Source organism: Desmodus rotundus, chromosome X, assembly GCF_022682495.2.
Source record: "Desmodus rotundus isolate HL8 chromosome X, HLdesRot8A.1, whole genome shotgun sequence".
Taxonomy (NCBI): domain Eukaryota; kingdom Metazoa; phylum Chordata; class Mammalia; order Chiroptera; family Phyllostomidae; genus Desmodus; species Desmodus rotundus.
In genome coordinates this window covers 61,238,622-61,257,704 of record NC_071400.1, presented here as the reverse complement: position 1 = coordinate 61,257,704, position 19,083 = coordinate 61,238,622, and the positions used below count along the sequence as shown (strand labels likewise).

General features: G+C 37.4%; 1 protein-coding gene across 3 annotated transcripts in view; it reads left to right on the top strand.

Annotated features, from left to right (window-relative positions):
* The window catches only part of F8 (coagulation factor VIII), a 202,747-nt gene that overhangs the window by 139,310 nt on the left and 44,354 nt on the right, over positions 1–19,083 (top strand). For all 3 annotated transcript variants that reach the window (XM_053917164.1, XM_053917165.1, XM_024564370.3), the window contains 7 exons: positions 6,188–6,341; positions 7,587–7,799; positions 8,085–8,313; positions 8,529–8,711; positions 10,201–10,317; positions 11,057–11,128; positions 12,336–12,421. In XM_053917164.1, the coding sequence (XP_053773139.1) occupies positions 6,188–6,341; positions 7,587–7,799; positions 8,085–8,313; positions 8,529–8,711; positions 10,201–10,317; positions 11,057–11,128; positions 12,336–12,421 (1,054 nt within the window). The remainder of the gene's footprint in view (positions 1–6,187; positions 6,342–7,586; positions 7,800–8,084; positions 8,314–8,528; positions 8,712–10,200; positions 10,318–11,056; positions 11,129–12,335; positions 12,422–19,083) is intronic.

Sequence of the window (19,083 nt, the reverse complement as noted above, 5' to 3'; positions counted from 1 at the left end):
TATATGTAGTTAGTTGTATGTTTTTTTTCTACCACCCCTGTAGTTAGTTGTATTTTAATTACATCTTGGTAAGGCTGGAAATCTTTTTTTTAAAGATATTGATTACATGAAGACTTTGCTAAGTTAAAGACACATGTTGCAACTTCTAAGGTAAGCACTAAAATGATAGACATCAAGTTTGCAACTTTTTGGAGTAAAGGAAAAATGAAATGATATAAAAATAATCAATACAAAAATTCAAGAGAGAGAGAAAGAAACATGGAATAAGAAAAAGAAGATGGTAGATACAAATCTATATGTATTAGAAATAATATTAATTATAAATGAACTAAATAATCCAGTTAAAAGAGTGGTATACCTGACATTGAAACAAAATACAAGTAGATACTGTTTCCAAGCTACGGATCTGAAACATAAAAGTATAAAAGGTTGAAAGCAAGAGAATGGGAAATGGCATGCCATTTAAATGTTAATCAAAAGAAAGCTAGTGTAGCTTTTGCTTCTGGGTGGAGACTAGGTAACAGAAAGCCAACACTCCTGCTGCAACAACTATAAAGACAAGAAAAGTTTTAAATCCATATCTTAAATAATCATGGGAAGCTGTGGAGCAATAGGAATAAGGCAAATTAAAATTTAAGTGGGGAAAATTTAAGTGGGGAAGTGATCATCACCTCAAGTAGGTGTTTTCTATATGATCACTATATGTTTTCTTTCTTGGTGGCCTTTGCAGAAAGGTCTTAGTGCTGAGAGAACAAAGACTTTCTAAACTCTCAATCAAAAGTCTGGTAGGGCCATGCCTTAAAAACAGCAATAAACCAGAGGTCAATTGTGTTGTCCACAGCCAGAACAACACTGAGCTACTGTGCACACATGTACATCAGTCTGCTCCAGCAAAAACCCACTCCTTTTGATCAGAAGGCCTATCAGGCACCACATGCACCCGTCCTGACTACAATCAACCTGCCAAAGCCATCTGGCACACAGTCTACACAGAGGCCACTTTCCAAGATTAGGAAAGATAAGTTATCTAACTCATGGGAACAAACACTGACAGCCAAACAAAATGGGGAGACAGAAGAATATTCCCCAAATTAAGGAACAAGAAAAAAACAGAGAAAAACTCTAATGAAATGGAGATAAGTAATTTGCCTGATATAGAATTTTTTTTTAAATCATAATTATGCTCAACAAACTTGAGAATTGAATAAAGGAAATCAGAGATAACTTCAACAAGAGTTAGGAAATATAATAAATACCAGTCATATATGAAGAATACAATAATGAAAATGAAATACATTAGAAGGAATCCACAGCAGATTGGTTAATACAGAAGAATAGATTAGTGACCTGGAAGACAGAATAGGGGCAATCACCTAATCACAAGAGCAAAAATGAAAAAAGGATTTTTTTTTAAATAAGGATAATATAAGGGACCTCTGGGACAACATGAAATGCTCTAACAATCACAATATAAGAATTTCAGAAAGAGAAGAAAGAAAGGAGCAGAAAGTATTTTTGAAGAAGTAATGGCTGAAACTTTCTTAATCTGGAGAAGCAAACAGTTATTCAGGTCCAGGAAACACAGTTCCAAACAAGATGAACCCAAAGAGGCTCACACCAAGACATATTGTAATTAAAATGGCAAAAGTTAAAGAGACAGCCTTGAAGGCAGCAGGAATGAAACAACAAGTCACATACAAGGGAAACTCCATAAGGCTATCCCCTGATTTCTCAGCAGCAACTCTATAGGCCATAAGGGAGTGGTAGGAAAGATTCAAAGTGCTGAAAGAAAGAAACCTACAACCTAGAGTACTCTATTGGGCAAGGTTATCATTCGGAAATGAAAGGGAGATAAAGATTTTACCAGACCAGCAAAAACTAAAAGAATTCACCACCACTGAACCAGCTTTACAAGAAATGTTAAAAGGTCTTATTTAGGCAGAAAAAAAAGGGCATAACAAGAAATAAGAAAATACAGGAAAGGAAAAAATCTCACTCTTAAAGGCAAATATGTAATAAACACAGTGAATCAGCCACTTAAAATACCAATATGAAAGTTAAATACAAAAGTAGCAAAGTTAACTATAACTATAATAAATAGGGAATGCACAAAACAAAAAGATATAAAATATGATGTCAAAAACATAAAGCAGGGAGGGGGGAGTAAAAATGTAGTGCTTTTAGAATGAATTTGAACCAAAACTTTATAGTGTCTACAATAGACACATTTGAAATAGGACTCAGATTCAAAGTCAACTTTAAAGCAAAGTTTCTAGAGATAAAATGGAAATGTTATAATAATATAAAGGTCAATTCAATAGTCAGATATAACATTCTAAAATTTGTATTAACCTAATAATATAGCTTCAACATACATAAAGCAAAACTTGGCATAATTAAATATAGAAATAGGTAAATTCAAAATCATATTTAGAGATAACTGATTTAAAGAACACCCAAACATCAATAAGAATATAGAAGATTTGAACATGATTAATGGAGCACACCCAACAACTGCAGGTTTAACATTTTTTTCAAGTTCACATGGGACATTTAATAAGTAGACAACATGCTGTGCCACAAAACAAGAAATTTTAATGAATTGAAAACATAAAACATAAAATATGTTCTCTAATAAATTAGACATTAAATCAGTTAGAAGATTAATTAGAAATTAAGCAACACACTTCTAAACAATGTGTTTGTCAAAGCAGATATATTTTTAACCAAATGAAAATGTAAATATCATGTATTAAAATGTGTGATATGTAGCTAAAGCAGTGCATAGAGAGAAATCTTGAAGAGGAAAGAATGACATTGTCAGATATCAGGAGTTATTGCAAAGCTACAATAATTAATAAAGTGTAATGTTGATATAAGGATAGACAAATATGTCAATGTAATCTCTGAATTGCAAGGTTAATTTAACATTTTTTAAATCATTATAATTTGTCATGTTAACAAGATAAAGTAGAAAATACATATAATTTTCTCATTTCATGAAAAGAGTGCTTAAAATTTGGCATCCACACATGATTTTAAAACTTTTAACAAATTAGAATAGAAAGGAATTCCCTTATTCTGAGAAACAGTATCTACAAATTCTACACCAAGCATCATATTTAATGCTGATCCATTGAAAGGTTTCCTTTGGAGGTTAGGAACCCTTCTTTATGATCACTTCTATTCAGTACTGTACTGGAGGTGCTAACCAACACACTAAAGCAATAAAAATATATAAAAGGTATAAAGGTTGGAAAGGGAGAAACAAAACAGTCCTAAGTTACAGATGATATGAATTGTGTACATAAAGTAAACATCTACATGTACATGATTAGAATTAACTAAGAAGGTTAACACATTTGTGGAATGCAAAACCAATATAAAAAGATAATTATATATCTATATAATAGTCGCAGACAGGTAGAAAATAAAATTAACAGCACATCCCATTTACAATGGGATAAAATAGTCACAAGTACCTAGAAATAAGTATAACCAATTTTCTCAAGACCTCTATGGAAAAAAATGGAAATTTAATAGGAAACTTTAAAGAAGAGTTAAAAGCCAAGATGTCCCATGTACATGAACTGAAAAATGCAATATTGTAAAAATGTAAATTATCCCCAAACTGATCTATAGATTCCATACAACCCAAATGAAAATCTCAACAAGTCCTTTCTCTTCTAGAACTCAACAGGCTGATTTTAAAACACAAAGGGCCAAGAATTGCCAAGACCCTCTTGAAAAAGAAGAACAAGGTGGAAGGAATTGCTGTATAACATACTGAAACTTGATTTATAACAAAGATGTTATAGAATAGCAGCTTTCAATAAAAGTTGCTGGAAATTTTTGATACCCACATGAAAAAAACATTAAATTGGATGTCTAACTCACATCAGACACAAAAATCCACTCACATTGGTTTACAAGTCTAAATGTGAACATAAAACCAAAAGTCTCTTAGATGAAAAAAAGTGAGTATCTTAATAACCTCAGAATTGGGAAATAAAGAGAATTGGCATCAAGATACAAAAAGCAGTAACCAGAAAGGATTTTTGATAAATATCACCACATAAAAATTATGAACTTATGCTCTTCGAAAGATAAGGAAATAGAATTAAAAGATTGGTCACAGAATAGGAGCTATTTGCATCATAAATAGCCAACAAAAACTCATATCAACAATAAAATGACAAGAAACTCACAACTATCAACAAATGAACCTAAAAGAAAAGAAAAACAATGAAAACAAAAACTAAGCAAACAACTAGAACAGGAACAGAATCAGAGAAATGGACATCACATAGAGGGATTTCAGTGGGGAAGGGAAAGGGAAGAATAGCGGGGAAAGGTACAGGGAAGAAGAAGCCTAATTGGTAGGCATAAAATAGATGGGGAGAGATAAAAAATGGTATAGGAAACAGAGGACTCAGAGAACTTATATGTACAACCCATGGACATGAACTAAGAGGGGGGAATGCTGGAGGGTTAGGGGGGCAGGACAGAGAGGAGATAAAGGGGGGAAATTGGGAAAACTGTAATAGCATAAAAAATAAAAAAATAATTTTTAAAAGTTAAGTAAAGACTACATGCAGTACTCCCTCGAAACAATAAGAAAAAAAGCAGGTTATCCCATAGAAAAATTGGCAAAAAAAAACCCTGCAAACAAACTTGGATAGGCATTCCACAAAAGAGGAAATCCCATGGCTACTACTCATAAGGAAATATGCTCGACTTCATTATTAATCATGGAAATGAAAAATAAAACAACAGATGCAATGCTATGCAGCCACAAGAATGGCCAAAATGTAAAAACACAGTTAATACCAAGTGTTTGTGAAGATTTGGATCAAATTGAACTCTCATACATTGCTAATGAAAATGGAAAATGGCTCAAAAACTTTGGAAAACAGTGTGGTAGTATCTAACAAGCTGAACATCTACTTACTCAGCTATTTCACTCCGAGATATGTGCCCAGCAGAAATGCATATATACGTTCAGCAAAATGCACTTACAAGAAGGTTCATGGCAGGACTTTGTGTAAACACCAACAATTAGAAACAACTCCAATGTCCATGACTGTGGTATATTCACATAACAGAATACTATACCACAATGGGAATGAACAAACTATAGATACACACAATGTACATGAATCTCACAACCATCACTCTGAATGAAAGAATCCAGAAACCAAAGAATGCATACAATATGGTTTTACTTACTTCAAAAACAGGCAAAACTAAACTATATTCTTAGGGATGTATACATAAATAGTATGATTATGAAGAAAAGCAAAGAAATAATTATCATAAACATTAAAATGGTGGTTACCTTTAGTGGGAAGGGAGAGAATGTGATTGGAAAGGTACACGGAGTGAGTCTTCTGTGTTGCTGGCAATATTCTTAATCTAGATGATGGTTGCATTTTTGTACCAAAAGCATTTGTTTTATGCAGCTTGTTTTACAGTTTTAGTTCACAATTTTAACAGAATATTTTAAGTAAAGAAAGTAGATCCAAGGACTGAACCCTAGAGCTCTCTTATATTTAGAATATATTTATAAACCCTACATCCATTCAACACTCAAGAAAGAGTTTTTGAGCACCAACCTTATGCCAGGCACTTGGTCCAGCTACATGGAATATGGCAGTGGGCAGAACGGAGAAAAACCCCTGATTTCATGGAACTTACATACTAGTGAAGCCTAGAGAGAATGTGTCAAGGAGGATGGAGTGGATAACTATTCAAATGGTTCTTAGATGGAAAGTAAGATGAGGACATAACAAAATTGACTATTGACTTTGATAAGTCACTGAGATGATTTGGATACCACCTAAATATGAATGAGCTTCATCTAGACCTCTTTTGTGATCTCCCAATCTCTGTGTATTTGCCAGTTTAATACACACAGATGACCTGTGTGTCCAAAACTGTAAACCCCAACCTACTCCTCATCTAGGGTTCTTCATCTCAGCGAATCACATCACCATCCACCCATTTGCCCAAATCAGAAAACTAAAAGTTATCTTTAATCCCTCTTCCCCCCCTTCCTCATTACACTTCCAATTTATAATCAGTGCTTCTAAATGTATCTCAAATGTAGAGAAAGCAAGAATGTGAAGTGTTTCTACATACCTAGCCCATGAGGATATTACTTTTCCTCTGTTTTTTTTTTCTTCAGGGCTCAGAATGGAAATATCCCTCAGTTCAAGAAGGTGGTTTTCCAGGAATTTACCGATGGCTCTTTCACTCAGCCCTTATATCGTGGAGAACTAAACGAACACTTAGGACTCCTGGGTCCGTGTATAAGAGCAGAAGTCCAAGACAATATCATGGTGAGTTGAGGACAATGGAATCACAAGAAAATTAATCCTGTACATTTTTGTCTCTGATTATAAAAATAATGTATTCTCACTTCTGAAAAATTTTAAATATAGAAAATAAAGAAATTGTAAAATAATCTCACAATTACCATTTTGCTGTATGTTCTTATCTTTTTTCCAAAGTATTCTTCTATTTGTGTGTTCAGAATTATACAATGTATAATTCTACTACTTTTTTGACTAAATGTATGTCATAAACATTTCTTATGTCATCTAAAAACATTTCCTAACTATCTTTTCAAGTGAAGATATAATAGTTTACTACATGAATTTATGATCTACTTAACTATTTACTTTGAATAGTTTTTTCACTGTTTAAAATAATGACAACTGTAATTGAACAGCAATAAAAAATGTTTAATAAAAAATTTAAAAAATAAAATAAAATAAAATAGAAAAAATAATAATAATGCTGCAATCACAACTCTTTCCCTAGGATAAAAATTCTAAAAATACAATGTACTCAATACATGGATATTTTAAGACTTTTTGTACTGAATTATCCACTAATGTCCTTTTCACATTTGACATTTTTGGAGGGCATGCTTTCCTTATTAATTTATATTACCTCATATATATTATAGATAATTGATGTATTAATGATCATTGATCATTTTAGTGAATAGTAATTTTCCATGTTTGTTTTCTCAACTTTATATGTAGTGGGGTTTTTTAAAAGATTTTATTTATTTATTTTTAGAGAGAGGGGAAGAGAGAGAGAGGGAGAGAAACATTAGTATGTGGTTGCCTCTCACACACCCCCTACTGGGGACCTGGCCCACAACCCAGGCATGTGCCCTGACTGGGAATCCAACCAGTGACCTTTAGGTTCGCAGGCCAGTGCTCAATCCACTGAGCCACACCAGCCAGGGCCTTAACCTAGGTATCAAGTCCCGAGATTATGGTCTCTTAAACGTCCTATAGTGATATTTTCCCTTTTACTTTGGGATTACTTTTCAGTATTTAGGAATTTTTCTCCTTTGCAACTTTGAGTGCATGTCTTCAAATTTTCTTAATCCAAAAATTCTCCATAGTTTCTTTTATAGAGCTTTAAGTTTAGGTTCTAACAACATCCATCCTATGTACCACTTCCTCTGGGTATTAAAATATGGATAAAGCACCCCAAAATAAACATTACTATTAGGGATATAAACACTAAAATGCTTGCATTCTTTTTTTACATTTTTTGTTCTGCAGGTAACTTTCAAAAACCAGGCCTCTCGTCCCTACTCCTTCTATTCTAGCCTTATTTCTTATGAGGAAGATCAGAGGCGAGGAGAAGAACCTAGAAAAAAGTTTGTCAAGCCTAATGAAACCCAGACTTACTTTTGGAAAGTGCAACATCATATGGCACCCACTAAAAATGAGTTTGACTGCAAAGCCTGGGCTTATTTTTCTGATGTTGATCTGGTAAGCAGGTCTACATTGTGCCGGCCACTTTCTGGTTAGAAGAAATGGTCTTTGCAATATCTGCTAAGAATTTTGGTATTTATCCTAAGCATAATGGGAAGCTTCAAATAGGGGAGGTCGCATCAAATTTGTTTTACAAATACTATTCTGGAATATACTGAGGAGGATGAATTGTTCTATGAGAAGATGAAGAGTAGGTTGAAGTAGCATAAAAGATGATACCAACCCACTCTGGCTCATAGGTGACAGAGCTTCTACTCATGGAATTGATGTCTTCCCTCTCAGGAAAAAGATGTGCACTCAGGCTTGATTGGACCTCTTCTGATCTGCCGCACTAACACGCTGAACCCTGCTCATGGGAGACAAGTGACAGTGCAAGAATTTGTTCTGTTTTTCACTATTTTCGATGAGACCAAAAGCTGGTATTTCACTGAAAACATGGAAAGGAACTGCAGGGCTCCCTGCAATATCCAGATGGAGGACCCCACTTTTAAAGAAAATTATCGCTTCCATGGTAATATATCCCACACCCAAATATTACTCACTGTGAAATGCAGCATGCGCTATGACAAGTGAGCCTTGAGTCTGAGGCTTGGACATTGCATGAATTGAGAGTATGTGTATGGGAGTGGAATACTCCTAGAAATCAATATTTTTGACTGGAGTGGAGGAAAAGAAACTTCTACGATAGATGTTTAAGAGCCTTCTAACTATGTTTTTCTTCTTCAGCAATCAATGGCTATGTGATGGATACTCTACCTGGGTTAGTAATGGCTCAGGATCAAAGGATTCGATGGTATCTGCTCAGTATGGGCAGCAGTGAAAACATCCATTCTATTCATTTCAGTGGACATGTATTCACTGTACGGAAAAAAGAGGAGTATAAAATGGCAGTCTACAACCTCTATCCAGGTATGAGCTAGTTCGTGCTCTTCTACCTACTCTACTGGTTGAGTATTTATTTGAAATGGTCTAGGGCACTGGGGATATGATCAGTGAACAAAGCAGACAAACTTCCTGTTCTTGGGTAACTTACTTTTCAACTAACTTTACCCTACAGAGAAATAATAAATAAGTTAGCAAATGAACATGAAAATTTCAGATACAGATAATGTGCTATAAAGTAAATAGAGCAGAATAAATGAATAATGTCATAGCACTTTCCTAGGAAAAAGGGGATTTTTTTTTTCCATCTCAAATCTCACATAGCACCAGTAGTTATCCAAGGAGTGATTTGTTTATGTCTATTACCAATATGTCGATTAAACACTACTTACAAGGTTGATCAAAACACAACTTCATTTTAGTTCTTCACCGTCCCTTTAAAACAGATTTAAGAGTGGGAGCAAACTTGCCCTATTTCTGCATAAAACTTCTGTTAAGACCAGTGACTTTTCTGCTCGCTCTCAAGTAATAAGAAGTCCTGTGGTCACTTTACATCACAAATATAGTTCATCAGAAATTACAGTGTTCACTCTAAGATATTTATACAATTTCTGAACCTGATTTAACTTGAATCTCTCCTCTAATTTGAGCTTCCACCAGGCTGAAAGCTTGCCTTGGGGAAGGGAGGCACAGTTGAGTCCTCTGTTTCTCTAATCTATGCTTATTGTGCTTCTCCCAACTCCTTGCTGGCTTCTGCTTTGACCTCCAGTATGCAAAGGGTTAAGGTAAGGGATAGGATAGATGATATTTACTTATAACTAGCACCATTGTTGTAAGCAAGCTTCACACTTTGCACACCTGGCAGGATTTTTTGTGTTTGTTTTTTTTTTTTACTTTTTATTTATTTATTTTCTGTTTTAAATTTTTAAATTTTTTATTATTGTTGTTCAAGTACTGACTCATCTTCTTGCAGACAACTTTCAGGGGCTCTTCAGAGACTCCATTTTGGGACCCTCTCTGATGAAATCCCTTTGACCTGGTTGGTTCCACCTTTACTCCAAGTGGTTAGCCACTCATTCGTCAAACCCTCTGCATTCTCTTCCAGCTTTCTGCTGCTAGGGTTACTTTAACCCTTAAGGCAGCCTTACTAGACTAGATCTGGGAGGACCTCTCTGACTTTTCTTTCCCAAGGAGCCTGCATCTGGTCAATGAGAAATAAACCTGTGGCTCTGAAAAACCCTAAGGGAACAGGCCTAATGAAGTAGCTTCCACCTGTCCCTATCACCAAAGCATTCTGATGCCATTTCTCCTATTTCCCAGGGTGGGGAGCTGTCAGAACTCAATCTCTAGTGTCTGCAACTGTAGGGGTCTGACCACAAGCACTTTGGGTTTCAGGGGTCCAATAGTGGTGGAAATGACTTAGGTAGATTTCCATCAATATTCTATATAAGCTAAGGGTCTTGTTCTCATTTCTTTAGTGAAAAGAAATTTTTTTGTTCCTTTTGTTTTTGTTAAGGTGTTTTTGAGACAGTGGAAATGCTACCATCCAAAGTTGGAATTTGGAGAATAGAATGCCTTATTGGCGAACACCTACAAGCTGGGATGAGCACTCTTTTTCTGGTGTATAGCAAGCGTGAGTAGCAATGTGGGCAGAAGCTCCCTGCCTACTCAGCATACATCTATACAGCTTTTCTTCCTCCTAGAATGGTTGCCTTTGTCAAGACATAAGTACAAGCTCAAAGTCATCAAATCTGAAATTCATATTGCTGGTAGAAATCATAAGAGTCTTCAGAGGAGGGCTTAAAGCTTTGAACACTGGGAACCTGATGCTCTAAATACACTGTGGGGCAAAAGTAGGTTTATAGTTGTAAGTACATAAAACAGAGTTTATTCTTGTATTATTATTTATTAATTATTGTATTATTTTCCATATAAACAACTGTAAACTGACTTTTGCCCCACCTTACATTTAACAAATGGGTGCTAAAAATGTCTCTTCATTTTCACAACTTTGTGAAGCTCCAAGATCTCCAAGAGCAAATTTCGAAACTTAATTTTGGTTCAATTACTTAAGATAACTTACAAACATTGCTTGGAAGAGCTTGAGATTTAACCCTAAACAGGAGAACCACTGGTCTACTTATGTATGGACCCTAGTATCCTCAGCTAAAAAATGTGAATAGTTCTAGCACTTTCTTGTTGGGATGACTTAAATGAGATTATATAATAAAATATTTTATATAATTCTTGGCACATGGTAAACACTAAAAAATAAAAGTATTTGTTGGCATTCTCCCATTTTCATTGACTTGCACTTGTGAAGCTCAGTTTTCTGCACTTCTAGCTATTGTGTCTCCCTCATTTGATTACAGAGTGTCAGATGCCACTGGGAATGGCTTCTGGACGCATTAGAGATTTTCAGATTACAGCTTCAGGACAATATGGTAAATATTATTATTTTCTCTCTCTCTAAGAACTGGACTAATAATACCTTCCTTACTTTTGTTAGAGAAATTTAATTACCATTCCATGTCCATCATCTATTAATTTTACTCTATAGGTGCCTCTCAAATCTGTTTTCATTTTCCACTGTGAGCTGTCCTAATTTAGGCCACCATCACTTGTTTACCTTGGTAAAACCACTGTATCCTTAAATGTCCTGCCTGCCTTCAGTGTTGTACCCTTCAAGTCCATTCTTTTCACTATAACAGGAAGCTACCCTTTTCTATGAATAGTGATAGTTAAACTTGAATAGGATCTGTAGAGAGTTCTCAAACACTGTTTTAGATCAGGGATCGGCAAACTGCAGCCTGCTGGCCAAATCTAGCCAATCACTTGTTTTTGCATGGCCTTCAAGATAAGAACAATTTTCTATTTTTAAATGATTGGGAAAATACAAAGGAAGACTAATATCTTATGACGTGTGGAAATTATATGAAATTCAAACATCAGTATTCATAAGTAAAGTCTCTTATTGCCATCCAACCACATCCATTCATTTACAATCATATGGCTGCTCTCACTCTACACTAGCAGTTATGTAATTACAACAGAGACCAGAGACCAGATGATCTGTAAAGCTAACCCCTTTACAGGAAAAATTTTGCCAACCCCTGTTTTACAGGGAAAAAAATTCCTTTGCAGAAGAGGCCTGAGTGTTATACACCAAAATAGTATTGTTTTTCTCTGAGTGTAAGGATATTTTTTCTATTTTTATATTTACTTCTATTTTATTTTTCATTTTTCATTTTCTAATTTTTCCACAATGAAAGTACATTGTGTAATAAAGAAATAATATTTGGGGAGGGAGGTGGGTTCGGCTGGGGTGGGGTGGAGGGATGGGGAGAAAAGGAAGACAACTGTAATTGAATAACAATAAAAAATTTTTTAAAAAGAAATAATAGTTGGTAGTGCCGGTAACACATTCCAGTATCAGCTAATTAGAGGTGCTAATGATCAACAAAACTATTAAATTTTAGAAAATAAAAAGGGCAAGGAAAGCAAAACACTTAGCTAGTTAGTAATTGGTATTACTGTGCTTGATGCCTTTATCTTCTTCACAGCTAGGATTAACCTTTCTCAAGAGAGTAATTTTATTCCTGTCTAGAACCAACCCAACTGAATCTAATCTCTCCCCTTTCTTGGGAAAAGGACAGTGGGCCCCAAAGCTGGCCAGACTTCATTATTCTGGATCAATCAATGCCTGGAGCACCAAGGATCCCTTTTCCTGGATCAAGGTTAGAAAATACATCACATATTCCTCTTGCAAGCTCACAGCACAATATATCTTTTATATATTTTCATCAAACTCCAGGTGGCAAATGAGGAAAGAGCTCAAGAATAGAATTGAGCATGCTGATGAGTTTTATTTATGTGTTTTTAATCTTTTACCGGGATTAGAACATCTGAATACTTCTCCAACACCAAACTCACCACCTCCCAAGATCGTGCATTCTATTGTTCGATGTCTCCAACTGCCTAGGTGTCCTATGGTACTCCTATCTCTTTATTTTAACACAAAAACAAATGGCTCAATCTCTCGTCACACAATCCCCCAAAAGGTGGCTTCTTTATTTTAAAGAACTGAATCCATCTTCTTCACAAATTCTATACCACCAAGTAATAGAAAACACTTACTAAAGTTAGTCCAATCTTGTAAACTAACATTTTTTCTAGAGAAGCACTGTTAAATAGAAATATAATGCAAACCACATGTGTAATTTTACATTCCCTAGTACACACATTATGAAAGAAACATGTGAAATCATTTTAATAATGTTTTATTTAATACAACATATGCAAAAATATTATCATGTCAACATGTGATCAGTCAGGACAGTGGCCTCTGCAGGGGCATACGTATGGGAATTTCTGGATCTCTTCCATGCCACATGAGAGCTGAGGGCAGCTTGGAATCACCAACTCAACCTCTCTGCCTAACCGCGAGGGTAGATTCCTTCTAGAGCCCAAACAGGAAAAGGGAGTAAACTTTTCTGCTTACAGCTTTTCTCTCAACCTGTCTAACATGCCTCCCACCTCTGATACTTACAGCCTGAAGGAGGACTAATGTACACACGTTTTACCACCTACTTCCCACAGCTCTATCCACTTCTAATAATGCAGCAGCTTTCTTCTTTCTCTTCTTAGTTGCCTGAGGACATTCCCCTCCATATTTTCTCCCTTGTGAGATGGCATCTGCTCTTCTATTTCTCCTGAGGTCAAAATAATAAATGGAAACCAGGAAAAATAAAGTGGCTTACCACTAAACAGATGCAAAGAGCACATCTGTTAATGCAACATCAACTTCCAGACAGCCACATCAGCTCATTCTTTTTTGTTTCCTTTGTAGGCACTGCTAATTATGACCCAATTTCAGAGGACTGTTCAGTAACCCCTAAGTATTTTTGTTTGTTCGTGAGGCTGCCAAAACACGTTCTCACCTTGTATTTCTGTGTTTATTACTCATTCAGCCTTGCATATACCCCTGTGTAGTTGACATTTCAATCTATTTGGCTGCCCTGCATCTATTCTATGTATTTATTTTTTGTAATAGCATCCTCATTTCCATTTCCATTATATTTCCCTCACTGAATATAATCTGATGAAACGAGTAAATTTTCTTTTCCACACCAAAGAACCCTGAGTGATACACTCTGTTAAGATTCTGCTTATTACAAAGTGGGAATAAAGGGAGCAGTCCTCAACATAATAAAGGCCATATATGAGAGACCTACAGCCAACATCACACTCAATGGACAAAAACTTAGAGCTTTCCCACTAAGATCAGGAACAAGACAAGGATGCCCTCTCTCACCACTCCTATTCAACATAGTATTGGAAGTCCTAGCCACAGCAATCAGACAAGAAAAAGCAATAAAAGGCATCCAAATTGGAAAGGAGGAAATGAAACTGTCACTGTTTGCAGACAACATGATAGTGTACATGGAAAACCCTATAGACTCCACCAAAAAACTACTCGACCTAATAAATGAATTTGGCAAAACAGCTGGATACAGAGTCAATACCCAGAAATCAAAGGCATTCTTGTACACCAGCAACGAAACTGCAGAAACAGAAATCAGGAAAAAAATCCCATTTGATATAGCAACAAGAAAAATAAAGTACCTAGGAATAAACCTAACCAAGGAGGTAAAAGACCTGTACTCAGAAAACTACACAACACTGAAGAAAGAAATTAAGGAAGATACAAACAAATGGAAGCATGTACCATGTTCATGGATTGGAAGAATTAACATCATCAAAATGGCCATACTACCCAAAGCAATTTATAGATTCAATGCAATCCCTATTAGAGTACCCATGACATATTTCACAGATATAGAACAAACATTTCAGAAATTCATATGGAACCATAAACGACCCCGAATAGCTGCAGCAATTTTGAGAAAGAAGAACAAAGCAGGAGGGATCACAATACCTGATATCAAACTGTATTACAAGGCCACGGTAATCAAAACAGCCTTGTACTGGCATCAAAACAGGCACATAGACCAATGGAACAGAACAGAGAGCCCAGAAATAAACTCAAATCTATACGGTCAATTAATATTTGACAAAGGAGGCAGGAGCATAAAATGGAGCAAAAACAGCCTCTTCAACAGATGGTGTTGGGAGATCTGGACAGCTACGTGCAAAAAAATGAAACTCGATCACCAACTTACGCCATACACGAAAATAAACTCAAGATGGATAAAAGACTTAAATATAAGCCGTAACACCATAAAAGTCCTCGAGGAAAACATTGGCAGGAAAATCTCAGACATTCCACGCAGCAACATCCTCACAGACATGTCCCCTAAAGCAAGGGACGTAAAGGAAAGAATAAACAAATGGGACCTCATCAAAATAAAAAGCTTCTGCATGGCTAAAGAAAACAGCACCAAATTACAAAGAGAACCAACAGTATGGGAAAACATATTTGCCAATGATACCTCAGACAAGGGCCTGATCTCCAAAATATATAAAGACCTCACACGACTCCACTCCAGGATGACAAACAACCCAATCAAAAAATGGGCAAAGGACTTGAACAGACACTTCTCCAAGGAAGACATACAGAGGGCCCAGAGACATATGAAAAGATGCTCAGCATCACTAGCCATCAGAGAGATGCAAATCAAAACCACAATGAGGTATCATCTCACACCAGTCAGAATGGCCAACATAAACAAATCCACAAACAAATGTTGGAGAGGATGTGGAGAAAAGGGAACCCTAGTGCACTGTTGGTGGGAATGCAGACTGGTAAGGCCACTGTGGAAAACAATATGGAATTTCCTCAGAAAACTAAAAATGGAACTGCCCTTTGACCCAGCAATTCCGCTGCTGGGATTATACCCTAAGAACACTGAAACACCAATCCAAAAGAACCTGTGCACCCCAATGTTCATAGCAGCACAATTTACAATAGCCAAGTACTGGAAGCAACCGAAGTGCCCATCAGCAAACGAGTGGATCCAAAAACTATGGTATATTTACACAATGGAATTCTACGCAGCAGAGAGAAAGAAGGAGCTTATACCCTTTGCAACAGCATGGATGAAACTGGAGAGCATTATGCTAAGTGAAATAAGCCAGGAGGTGAGGGTCAAATACCATATGATCTCACCTTTAACTGGAACATAAGCAATAGAAGAAAAAAGCAAACAAAATATAACCAGAGACATTGAAGTTAAGAACAATCTAACAATAGCCAGAGCGGGGGGTGGGGGGGTGGGGACAGTGGGTAGAGGGGATTACAGGAACTACTATAAAGGTCACATGGACAAAACCAAGGGGGAGGGTGGAGGTGGGGGAGGGAGGTGGGTTCACCTGGGGTGGGGTGGAGGGATGGGGAGAAAAGGCATACAACTGTAATTGAATAACAAAAAAAAAAAAAAAAAGATTCTGCTTATTAGATTTGACCCATTTTTCCAGCTTGCCAAGATTCTGTCTCCAAAAGTATTTCCTAGTCTTCCCCATTTCACGTAGTTTATTGACTTGATCACTAGACTCTTTTATATTTTAGCAGTCATGATCAAAATATTGAAGTGACCAGGGCTTCCTTACTATGTCCTTAAAACAAAGCAAGCTATTAAATCCTCACCACAACCTTATGAGGCAGATTTTATTATCATCCTCATTTCAGATAAGGAAGTTGAAGCAAAAAAAGTTATAAATATCTTGCCCCAAGTCACACAGCCAGTAAGTGGCTGAGCCAAATTAACACCTTGATAGTTGGGCTCCAGAGCCTTATTTTTTTGTGGGGGTGCAAACCATTGTATCGTAAGTTGAAGGGCTGGGAGGATGAGATCCAATGTGCTTGGCCCAGCTGGGATCTCCCCAGCTTCACAGCCACAGAGAAGCCAGAGACTTAATTCATAACAATTATACTATCCCATTTCCAGAATGCTATTTTTAGGTTGATAACCATCTATTAACTACCACTGTTTGCTTATGGAAATTGAACCAGTTATGAATTTACTTTATTGCATTATCATCCAACCTGTATTAAATCAACTGATCCTTAAGGTGTTTTTTGCCATCTGTCCTACTAAAGTTCACATACATATTTCCTTGATCTGGTAACTTTATAGAATAAAGAAATATAATAACTAGCCCTGGCAAGAGTGCTGGCCTGTGAACCTAAGGGTCACGGGTTCGATTCACAGTCAGGGCACATGCCTGGGTTGCGGGCCAAGTCCCCAGCTGGGGGCATGTGAGAGGCAACCAATCTGAATCTCTCACACATCCATGTTTCTCTCCCTCTGTTTCCCCCCTCCCTTCCCTTCTCTCTAAAAATAAAATAAAAGTGAAATCTTAAAAAAAAAGAAGAAATATAATTACTATGTGTGGTGCCAGGTGGGTACTAGAATTATCAGGGGGACTGCTTCATAAATTATATAAATGTCTAACCACTATGCTTTACACCTGAAACTAATATAAAATAATATTGAATGTCAAATATAATTGAAAAATAAAAAAATTAAAAGCAAAAAAATAAATAAGAAATAAAGAAATGGTTCCAGAGAGCCAGCAGGTAAGAAGTCCATGTTGAAGAGGGTGCTGACAGGAAGAGGAGTTGGGGTAGGCATCTATTCTAGCGATAAAGCCTGACAGGTGCATAAAAGCCAGGCCACCAGGCATGAGAACACTGGACTGGCTTGAGGGGCATCAGGTGACCAAGACCAGGCAATCAGCAGCAGGCAGTTGGCCATGGAGATATCCCACTGTAATGTTTGTATTTATATGCTATGTGACTCATTACCACCTTGCTTACTTCTTCATAGAGATGTGTCTTGCTGTTATATTCAAATACTTGGATGGGTACATAGGTAAAAATATTGAATCTGTAATTGCTAAATTGCTCCAACATTCCAATTATAAGGCAGAAGAGGCACAACAAGAAAATGAAATAGATAAGATTAGCAATTTGCCAAGAATTCATCAGTTACAGAATATAAGTGGAAAGGGGGACTGGTGAGGCTTTATTCAACAAGTATTTATTTAAAGATTTTATTTATTTACTTTTAGAGAGACAAGAAGGGAGTGAGAAAGAGAGGGAGAGAAACATGAAAGAGGTACATTGATCAGTTACCTCTTACACGCCCACAACTGGGGACCTGGCCCGCAACCCAGGCATGTGCCCTGACTGGAAATAAAACCAGCGACCTTTTGATTGGCAGGCCAGTGCCCAATCCACTGAGCCACACCAGCCAGGGCTGGCAAGTCTTTATTAAAACTACTAGGAGGTACAATAGTCAGGGGTCCAAAAAAGACCTCTCATATGCTCCATGAAGAAAAAGTAAAGCCAATTCAACAAAAGCCATGATTTTTGTACCTGGCATTTTCAGTTGTTTATGCCACAAGACCAAGAGGAAAAATGAAGTGTCTTCAGTTGGAAATACTATCTAATTTGGGAAAAGACAGCACTGTAGCTCCTGAAGATTTGCTACTCTCTGTCTCGTTACCCTGCCTCATTTTTCTCCGGCACTTGTTACTACATGATGCTGTAAATAAAAACATATATATGGCCCTGGCTGGTGTGGCTTAGTGGATTGAGCACTGGCCTGCGAACCAAAAGGTCGCTGGTTTAATTTCCAGTCAGGACACATGCCTGAGAGTTGCAGACCAGGTCCCCAGTAGGGAGCATGTGAGAGGCAACCATACATTGATGTTTCTCTCTTCCCTTCCCCTCTAAAAATAAATAAATAAATCTTTTTTACAAACATATATTTGGGGGGAGAACCAAGATGGCGGCGTAGGTAGACACACTGCGCCTCCTCGCAAAACCAGAACTGATGGAAAATCGAACGGCAAGAAGTCCGACACCAAGTAAATAAAAAATAAACATTCATCCAGACCAGTAGGAGGGGTGGAGACGGGCAGCCGGGGTGGAGAGGACTCGCGTTGCCGTGGCGGGACTGAGACTGGCGGAGTGTGGGACCAACGGGGCAGGCAGTCAGACCACTAGCAGACCCTGCGACCCCAAATTCGAGCACAGATAAACCGAGACAAACGGTGGGTGGGGAGCGAAGCAGACCGCGTAAACCAGGGCTCCAGTGCGGGGGAAATAAAGCCTCAGACATCTGATTGAAAGCGCCTGTGGGGGTTGGGGCCGCAGCAGGAGAGACTCCCAGCCTCACAAGAGAGGTCGATGGAGAGACCCACAGGGGCCTAGAGTGTGCACAAGCCCACCCACTCGGGAGCCAGCACCAGAGGGGCCCAATTTGATTGTGGGTAGCAGAGGGAGTGACAAGGTCTGGTGGAGAGTGCAGCGGGCGCCATTGCTCCCTCTCGGCCCCTCCCCCACATACAGCGTCACAGCGCAGCCACCAGCGTTACCCCGCCCTGGTGAACACCTAAGGCTCCGCCCCTTTAAGTAACAGACGTGCCAAGA